The sequence below is a fragment of the Macrobrachium rosenbergii genome, chromosome 5, assembly GCF_040412425.1.
Source record: "Macrobrachium rosenbergii isolate ZJJX-2024 chromosome 5, ASM4041242v1, whole genome shotgun sequence".
In the NCBI taxonomy this organism is placed as follows: domain Eukaryota; kingdom Metazoa; phylum Arthropoda; class Malacostraca; order Decapoda; family Palaemonidae; genus Macrobrachium; species Macrobrachium rosenbergii.
In genome coordinates, this window is record NC_089745.1 from 50,391,494 (window position 1) to 50,401,493 (window position 10,000).

Below are 10,000 nucleotides of genomic sequence, written 5' to 3' on the forward strand. Positions count from 1 at the left end.
AAAAGATGCATCACAATACATATATGTATCTTCATTTTATTGGTTTAAAATATTAATAACTTCTAATGGAAACGTATACAATTTAAGTGTTATAAAAAAAAAGCAATATCTTACTTGAAGGAAGATGAACAGCACTCAGAACATCAAATCTGATCTTGCTCCTTGACATGGAAACCAACTTGTCAAAACAAAACGCAATGCATGGCCCAATGAAGAAGTAAAAAAAGAACGGTTCCTGGAGAAAAAGAAGGTAAGAAAGATTGATACACAGAAATTTTCGTAGTTTTCAGTAACAATGAAAAATTTCAATACTCCTCTGAAAGGATACCCTTCTCTAAAAGGTTAAAATTCCCCTTCCACACCAATACCCCAAACTTAAAAATCCTCCACCAGCAATTTCCCCTCTGTTACCTTCACTCTGAGAAAAAGATTTTCTCACAAATAACCAAAAATTTATATAACTGAACTCTCAGTCACACAACACTGGTTGCTGGCAAGACATTTGGCCAGACTCTGGGACATTTGGCCAGTCTCTGGGAATGGGCAGGAAGCATATTAGATCCCAATATATGTTGATGATAAATTGTATTAACAGATGGTGCAAACAATTTATCATGAAATTTAGGTACAGAGTCTATAATTCTGCCCAGGCCATACTACTAAATGCTTTGTTTACTTTGCTATCAATCAAAGTTCTCGTTATGACACAACTGATTAGGCAAGAAATAGAAAGCTCGAAAAAGGCAAACAAAACCAAGTTGCAAAATTCACCCCCAAACAACTGCAATCCTATTTTCTTGTATGGCATTTGTGAAGTTAAATAGCCATCTACTGTAATTTAATTTTATGATAGGCGAAGGGACTGACAACCTAACACCCGAGGCCTAATGGAGACAAGGAAAAGAAGGAAGAAAAGACATAGGAAAGAATTTGGTTTAACTTTGAAGTAAATGAAATTAAATATGACCGTCTTTTAGAAATATGGAAACAGGAACCACCAAGGATGCAGGCACAGACAGAAATCCAAAGCTTGAAAGAAGAGGAAAAGTCAGTCAATGAAATATTACTAATTCTGGATAATTTGCATTTTTCGTAGATATATAAACCTGAAATCCTTTACGTGGATATAAGCCAAGCAGAAAAAAATAATCTGTAGTGATTAAAGTAGAGAGCTTCCCTTACTCTCAGAATGCAACCACTCATGGTATTCTAACAATGTTACGATGATTTGGAATGAACTACTTTCTCATTCAGTGGCAGATTAATAATGTAGTGTCGTATGAAAGTATTTATTAATTCAAGGGAGATACCTTCAAAAATGGAATAAGAGGGCATTTTCGATCACTTACCACGAAAAAATTGCAATATGCAATTTGGCTGTTATACGGTAATGTTGCGTTCAATGCAATTTTTTCTGCACATTTTTACATTTGTAGATGTTAAAAAAAAAAAAAAAAATATATATATATATATATATATATATATATATATATATATATATATATATATATATATATATATATAATTATGGTGTATTTATCTTAGTACTCTTCAAAAACAACAAGAAAAATTTCAGTTTTTCATGATGGAAGCACTGAATCGCAGACAAAAAGCAGAAGAGCCGTTACAATCACTGGTGAAAAATATGCGCATTTATTGTGCCTATATACCCCAGAGTGAAGGTTGAAAGCAACGTAATAAGGCTCCTGCAAGAAATTCACAATGGCCAGAGAACACTGGTACATATAACATATTTTACTCAGATTCAATTATAATCATTGTCCTTTTACATTCATATCTACTGTTTTTCTGGCTAACTGTGCCTGATCCCTCTTATTAGCGTCCAAACCATCGTAGTCTTTGGTATCTACATATACTACCAGCAGCTCTGGCCATGAATTGTGATGCTCTATACTCAAACATTTTAACAACCTTCTCAGCTTTCTATGTCAGTGCTCAAACTTTTTTTTCTACACAGATTAGTACTGGACTTTTGTACCCATCATATATCTTTGTTCTCTTTATTAATTAGATAACTTTATTAGTGAGTAATCTAGCTAATGCTCCCATTTCATCCATGAGGCAGGTAATCTTTTTTTTTTGACTGCTATTATCAATCTCTGATTCACAGTCCAGTGTGTCTCCTGGGTAACAAATATGTTTTACATTGCTCAGAACTGTTCAATCATATAACATGGTTCACTACCCCTCTCTTTCTCTCTTCCTTATTTGCTCTTTTAATATATTCTGGTCACAGAAAATCTCTTGCTACATATATATTTTGAATTCAAGCACTTTAACACTCTCCCCTAAAATGGAAATATTGTGCTCATAGAACAAGCTCCTTAATGCATAAGCTCCTTATGCATTATAATACCTTGCTTTATCAACCACGGAAAAGTATCCTTTCATGAAGACACTGCTAGTATCTAAATTCTATATTGCTATACTTAAAAGGCCCTGTATGGCACACTTTGTATGCTGTACTCCAGATCTTCAACTTTGTCAATTATCTAAATAATGCTACATTCACTTTACAACCAGCTGAAAGAAATGAGGTCAACTACAGAGTCTAAATAAACAATCACAGTGATTGTCACTAACCTGAACTAGTCGTCCACAACCATGAAGTATCAATAGAAAATAGAATAAAGGGTATGTATTATGGGTTATCCAGAACCATATGAAAAAATGTCTTCGCATTTTATAAGCAAACGCATAGATGATTGCTGTCTGAACCGTCAGAAATACTCCAGTTATACCAGTGATTGTTTCCCAGCACCAGTAATGAAACTTTGGCAATATGTGTGATCTGAAATAAATGTGAAACAAATTTCAACTCTTAAGCATAAGAAAACGAACAAACAAAAGCCATTACAAACAAATATTTTGTTTTCTATTACATGAACAGAGAAAGAGAGAGAGAGAGAGAGAGAGAGAGAGAGAGAGAGAGAGAGAGAGAGAGAGAGAGAGAGAGAGAGAGAGAGACTTACCTCCTGAAAAAGTCTCTGAACAAACATGAAAGATCCATGGGGGTCTGCGTAGAAATGTGATAAAAATTTATAGCATGGCCAACCACATGCATCAGTGTCCAAAAAAGGGCCCATGTTCCAACATATCGATGAAAAGATACCATATCATCAAAAGGGAAGAATCTGTGAAGAGCTGTTGACCTAAAAACAATGCAAAGGAAGTTAGGAAAAAATTAGGTGAATTATGTGAAATACTTCTTACCTCTACAATATATTTAGACAAAGTCAATCATTATAAGTGCATACTAGTCAGTAATCAGAGAGCTGATATTAAAAACCATCGTTTGAGAAAAAGTTGGGCAACCTCTGATGGGGACAAGCATTTGGATCCAGTCCTTAGTGGAGTCCAATCTCTGTCAAAAGATTATCACTGATCTGTTACGAGAGCAGAGCTTTTACCAAGAATGTCTACACAAGAGAATCCACAGAGGCACCTTTGGGTGTCAACTGACCGAGGCTCGGTGTTATGTGCAGGGATGCACCATGAACTATTGTAAGTGACCAGAGCTAGTCTTCTTCAAAGATTCCGATGAGTCCCCAGTTTGAATTACCCTTTATTTTCCCTGCTGATCTGAGTTTCAGTTTACGTAACCTGCTTTTTGTTACTGTTTATTACCTTAAACAGTATTTTTGCAAGTTACTGCACAAGGCAATGGTGAAAACATGAGTTTTTAGAATTAAAACCAGTTTTCTAATTTAAACCCATCAATCATACTGTCCCCACATTTGCCATCTTGAACGTTCCCAGGCATGTACATTGTCTTTAGTTTCCTAGACACAGGAAGAAGAGCAACTATTCTGGGCCCGCTGGTTAGCTCACACTGTCCTCTTTATAGTTCAAGTAAGTTAATGCAAAACATCAAGACATGGGAGGTTCTCAATTTATGACTGAAGTGTTGTATGAAAGAACCAATTCCATGTTTTAAAATCTCAGTTTATTTCATCACAATCCCATCAATCATACTGTAACTGAATTGAAATTTAGGAAGGAGGTCGACAAACTGAAACTCCCAGATAGTTTAAGTGTTCGATGAGTCCAGGAGAGCTCCTGGGACTTTTGTGAGTCAGATGCCATGGTTCAAGTGAGTCACTGGATACTTTAAGAATTAGAAAACCCAGAGAATAAAACAGGGAATCTGTACTGTTAATCTGCTAACAGAAAGGCATCAACTAACCACAAGTGTGGCATAGGAGCTCATAATCGTGGTAAACTGTCTCAAGGATGAATGAGAGACAAATAAAGGCTGGTTAATATTAGAAATTTCCCGCTGATGTTAAAATTTGTCTTACAGTGATTTACTATCCCAATGAGTACAATTTCATCATTTACACTGACACTGCTAGGTACCTGCATTTAAAATGGTTGAAATATTTTACATGGTAAAGTAGTAGAGAGGCCTACTTTGTATTCCAAAGTAACATCTCAGGCACAAAGACTACCTGTCTTAGAATATGAGACAGTGTTCTTGTCCTTCCTCCTCCATTTTCAAAAAATTTCCCACTAAGGAGAGGACCAATTCTTCAAAAGGGGAAGAGTGGATACACGCTTTTCCCCTACAAAAAGAACGCTGCTCATGTGGGTCATATGAGGTGGGAGACGTGAAACGACCACACGGCCCTCCAAGTACCTCCCACCGCTGTTGCTCATGTTTCTTCTCCATTTACAAAAAACTCAACAAAGACACACCAATTAAATGTTAAAACACTATGAATGCACAAGAAAACTGAAGTAAAAAAGAATAGTAGCAGGCTACCCATCCAAATTCAACTTTCACACGGAGAGAGACGAGTAACATTATTACTCTATAAGACGGCCAAAGAAAGTGACCCCTATCATTGTTTCCAAGCCTCAGTGACAGATTCACGCGCCCCTCCCCAGAAATAGATTTTTCCTTTGTCAAAATCATTTAAAAGGCGATGGTTTATATCCCTGTAGGAACAAACTAACTTTTAAATTGCTATATTTGTATCCCTGTAGGAACTAACTGGTAACTTTTAAATTGCTGCAGACTGAATAATCTCTTCAATTCATTACAAAAATCTTTAATGTTATAATCTATATTAAAGAAAAGCTTCCTTCAAAAAAAATTATTTCCCGGTGTAGTTCAACCTGAAAATTCAAAATATATGTTACTAACAACAAGGAACCATAACATACCTTAACTTTGAGAGTAGATTTCTGCACATAGTGACCAAAAGTGTTGAATAGGTAAACATCATAGCTGATGCTGCCCCTCGAGTAAAAGTGACTCCAACACTTGCAACCCGTCGCAGACCGCCGTGTTCTTGCTCAATCCTGCAGATCATCAAAAGTGAAGGTCAGTCCCAAAATATATTCTAGGATTATCCAAGGTGAAAAATATGAGGACATAGGAAGGTCTCCTGGACACCAGATCCCTGGACAAAAATATACTATACTTCAAAAACAAGATGAAAAAAAATCCAAGCTGTTAGAAACGGTCTCACTAAAGAGCACACTGCAGCACTTGTGAGTTAGCAAAAAAAGTTAAGTATAGATTAGTTTTACCAGACCACTGGTAAAACTAGGGCTGGCCCGAAGGATTAGACTTATTTTACGTGGCTAAGAACCAATTGGTTACTTAGCAGCTTATTGTGGAATCCGAACCACATTATAGCGAGAAATGAACTTCTATCACCAGAAATAAATTCTTCTAACTCTTCATCAGCCGGCCAGGGGAATTGAACTCCGGAAGGGACCGATGACCCTGTATCAACAATTTGCTGAAATCTACTTTACCTAACGCCTAATACCTGCGAAATATAGAGTCTCTGCTTCTGCAGCCCCAGAGGTAAACAACCATGAAGACCATCCTAAAATTGTGCACAATAAGCCACAAGATGCACTGAAACGGCATTCTGAACTATCTTCCACATTCAAATAGGTCCGTTGTATATGAAAGTTGAGCCTTTCGTTTTATTATTTGAATTTTATCAGCATAACTCAAAAGCAAATTCTTCCTTATTAAAATTTTGCATTAAAAAACAGACTGGTTCAATAATGATTATAAATGTGCTTATTTACAGAACAACAGACTTACCATCTTTGGCAAAGGAGATCTGATTTGACTTGGAGTAATTGTTCTAAGCCAAGAAGTGTGGCTCAAAGTGTTCATGCTTTAGTTGAAAATTATTACAATGCTCATGTAAAAGAAATCCTTTCTGGTACAACTCGGCAACATGAATGGTGGTTTACTCTCAAATCTACACTTTTGGGTACAGATTCGAAAATGACCCATTTGCTTAAGCCTGATATGATGGCTGTATCTCTCCCCCACCCAAAATGAAACAGCAGATTCTAGCTGATGCGTTTGACAAAAGCAGACCAAGAAATTGACTCATTCCTGTTTTCCTGATGCTGACTGACTAGACTCTTAACTTTAATGCCAATGGAGTATTTTTTCGTTTTTGTTTGTGAAAACTGCCAATTGCTTAGCGTCCAAAGTATCTTGTTATTTTTTAAAGTTAACTAAATTGTTGGAGAATTTATAATGTTGCTCCATGAAATAAATATGGAAGTGGTAGCTAATGACCTGCTGATTATGGCATAATTTCTGTAATTCCATTAGTACCTTAAGTTTTCGAGAGAGTTAGCAAAATGTCTGAATGCCCTTGATGGTAATCATTAGCTCCACAGTGTACTGTACACTCTCTGGCTTTTGTAAAGCAAGTGTGCTTGTCAAGCACTTACTTTAATTTCCAGTGTTGTGTGGAAATTCCTCTTTTCTGATCATTACTTTATATTATTGGTCTATTCTTTGGTGTTGCTTCTGACTGTTAATCACGTGGTCCTTTTCAAAATTAGAGAGATGGGTGTTGGGAGAGAAATGCTTGGTATTAAAAATGAATTTTCAACTAACATTGCAAACAATAGTTGTTGATGGACTTCATAGTGACTACAGGGTAGCACGCTTGACCGAATGCTATTTTTATTACGTACACCAACATTATGAAAACAAACTGTTGCTTATGTAAATGATGCTAATCTATTTACACAGACCTCATCTTCTATGCGAAGACTATGCACTGCTGACTGTCATAACGAAACTTAGCTAACCTCCAAGTGCGATAGAACAATTATAAGGAATGAAGCTGAATGCTAAAAAAACTAAAAGTATGATCGTTAGTAGGTCTAAGACACTGGATATCCCCTTCAAGATTCCGTCATTGACAATGTTTCTTGAAGTAACTTGCTTTCTAGGTATCATTCCTGGTCTTCAGTAGTTGACACACATCATGAATTTTTGAAAAAAAAAAGCCATGAGTTCTATTAAATTTCAAATTCCAGGTCTTAGTACTTTTCTCTGACACTCGTGTCAGTGTGAATTTTATTTTTCACATAAGTCTGATCATCAATCCTACAAGCTTTGTTCCTGCTGTGACCAAGTTATGCAATGATCTTATGAATCATGTAGCTGAATTGTTTGTACTTGTAAGAGTTCAACCGGGTGCTAATGCTATTTATATACCCTGAAATATTGAAACAAACTAAACACTTGACTGGGATTAGGTAAACATTGTGCTTAAATTGGGTCTCCTCATTAGAATCTGACACCTTCGTGTAACAGTACATAAAGCAAGTCAACTACTGTAAATATTAGATTTCCTATCTAAACATTATTTAGTTACTGTTGCTGATGGTAGTCTATACTTAACCAACTTAAACTGTTGATCATGTGGTGGTCTTTTTTTTTATAAATCTGTATTTGTTTTTCTTTTCGTTATAACTGCTTCCTGCAAATATTGTAAAAACAATTATATAATTTTTGCATACAATGAAATATTTATCATATTACAATATTTCTGGTAATCTGTTGAATCTCCTACGTTAACAGATCATTAAGAGCCAAGGACATTTACAATCTTTAATCTTAACAAGTATTGGCTGCCTTGGTGAAGAAGCTTAATTATTAAGGAAGATACTTACAAATAGTAATATGCTCTTTCTAGGAAGATGCCAATCATAACCAATGTATAGAGAGATTTCCAGAAATAGTACTGTTCTTTACTTCTCAGCTGATTTGAGATACCACTGAACATATCTGTCAGGGGGTTAATATCCTCCCCTCCCTCTTGAGTAAAGTTCTTAGGAGACTGCTTTTTCAAAAGACTGGGGGTAGAAGGCTCTGTCACGGCGTTAATATCCTCCCTTCCCTCTTGAGTAAAATTCTCAGCAGGCTGCCTTTTGTAAAGACTGAAGGTGGAAGGCTTTCTTTCTTTTTTACTTTCAAAGTTAATGCCAATATTTTTCAAGATGTTGTCTTGCTCAAAAAACCTCCTGAATTGCTCGAAGTTTATCGACTGACCCTCCACCGAACCAAAAAACCTTAAAATGTTTTGAGTAACTTTGCCGAGATCTTGGCTTCCTCCGTCACTACTCAACGTGGACCTGGAATAAAAATGTTAAAAAGCGACTGAAAACCAAATAACGAAATTTTCAACTGTTATACGCAACAATATTCTTAAATCTTAACAATATATGATACAGTATATAGTATCTACTAGGCACATACATCAGAAACAATGTCAATATTTCCTGAAAATTTTTATTTATGCTTTTCACTAAAACTATTGAAAGGGAAGGTGAAATAAATTAAAAACTATTAAAGATATTTTCAACAGCATTCCATATGTATATTTATAAAGCACATTTTACCTGTTAATCGGACATCCTTATCACTGTGAAAAATCTTATGGCAAATGGACTACTTTACTATCGGAGACTGAACAGAGAAAACACTTTAATATAACGTATATACTGTATAAATACTGCTACTTATAACATACACCTAGTTTTTTCAAATAAACTCAAGAATCATATTTCCTCATATTCACAGTCTCAAATGTCTCCAGACTCCGTCTTGTAAAACGTACTGAAGAAGAATAGTAGTCTCATGCCCCTTTGAACCATGGGAATTATATTAACACAATTAACATAATTCGATTACGAAGCTACGAGACTCAAGGGGCTGTGGGGGGGGAACTTATCTTATAATTGACAGGTTTGTATAAAAAACCGTTTACAACACAAAACTCATTTTACTTCGACCATACCTTTGCCTGAATAGCAAATTTTTGGTGGGATAACAAGTCTCTGAATGCTGCAGTGGCTACATATACTGCACTTGTACCAACCAGGAGAATTTTGAAGGACTGTTATGAATCAGGTACTTGGGTTCTTAAAAATCGAAAGATTTTTGTCTCTAGTTACAATGAATGAATGAATGAATGAAGATGGAATTATAGCAAAGCAGAAGACGACGGACCCATAATATCTTCCACCAAAGACTACTGTCAATGAATATAAAACCATCCATCTGTGCATGACAATTCCTAAATAAAAAGAAGTCAAGGCAGGATAACACCACCAAGTACCTGCATTTAGTCATCTGACATGCTATCACTGTAGGCTCTCAGGGCAACCTACCTTATCCAACAAGAGATCATACTACTTCTCATACTACTTGTCTAATACAGATGAATAATCTGGAGTTGCCACTTCTAATCCATACATCTTGATAGGCAGCACAAAGCAGCTCAAGGTCAAGTGCAAAGGACAGTTTCACTAAAGTCCAACTAAAATAGCATGTGTGACCTTGCCACTCTCTAAGATGAACAGTCTAGTAAAAAGACCCAAAATACTAAATTACTTGAGTGTGAGCTCGAGTTCCAGGAATGAGATCTTGTATGGTTCAAACAGAGGATCCAATTAGGAGCCCTCAAAGAACCTCTTTTTCTAGGTGCAGGATAAGTCTCTTCCACTTTACTGAAGGTCCAAATATAGTATGAAAGAGGGTGGCAATTTAACCCTTGGAGCTGGAGGCTTACCACTTCCTAAAGCATCAAAGGAAAAGGAGGTTATCTCCTTTCACTAGAATAATGAAGTCAAGTGGACCAACACACCTCTTATAGCATCAATAACATCAAATACAGAATCAATTCCAACTGGA

General features: G+C 36.0%; 1 protein-coding gene across 1 annotated transcript in view; it reads right to left on the minus strand.

Moving 5' to 3' along the window:
• The window catches only part of LOC136838771 (dual oxidase 2-like), a 79,808-nt gene that overhangs the window by 15,577 nt on the left and 54,231 nt on the right, over nt 1-10,000 (minus strand). Inside the window, exons 22-26 of the mRNA XM_067104274.1 lie at nt 7,978-8,439; nt 5,191-5,328; nt 2,994-3,173; nt 2,605-2,812; nt 115-235 (exon numbers count right to left, since the gene is read on the minus strand). Coding sequence (XP_066960375.1) covers nt 115-235; nt 2,605-2,812; nt 2,994-3,173; nt 5,191-5,328; nt 7,978-8,439 — 1,109 coding nt within the window. The remainder of the gene's footprint in view (nt 1-114; nt 236-2,604; nt 2,813-2,993; nt 3,174-5,190; nt 5,329-7,977; nt 8,440-10,000) is intronic.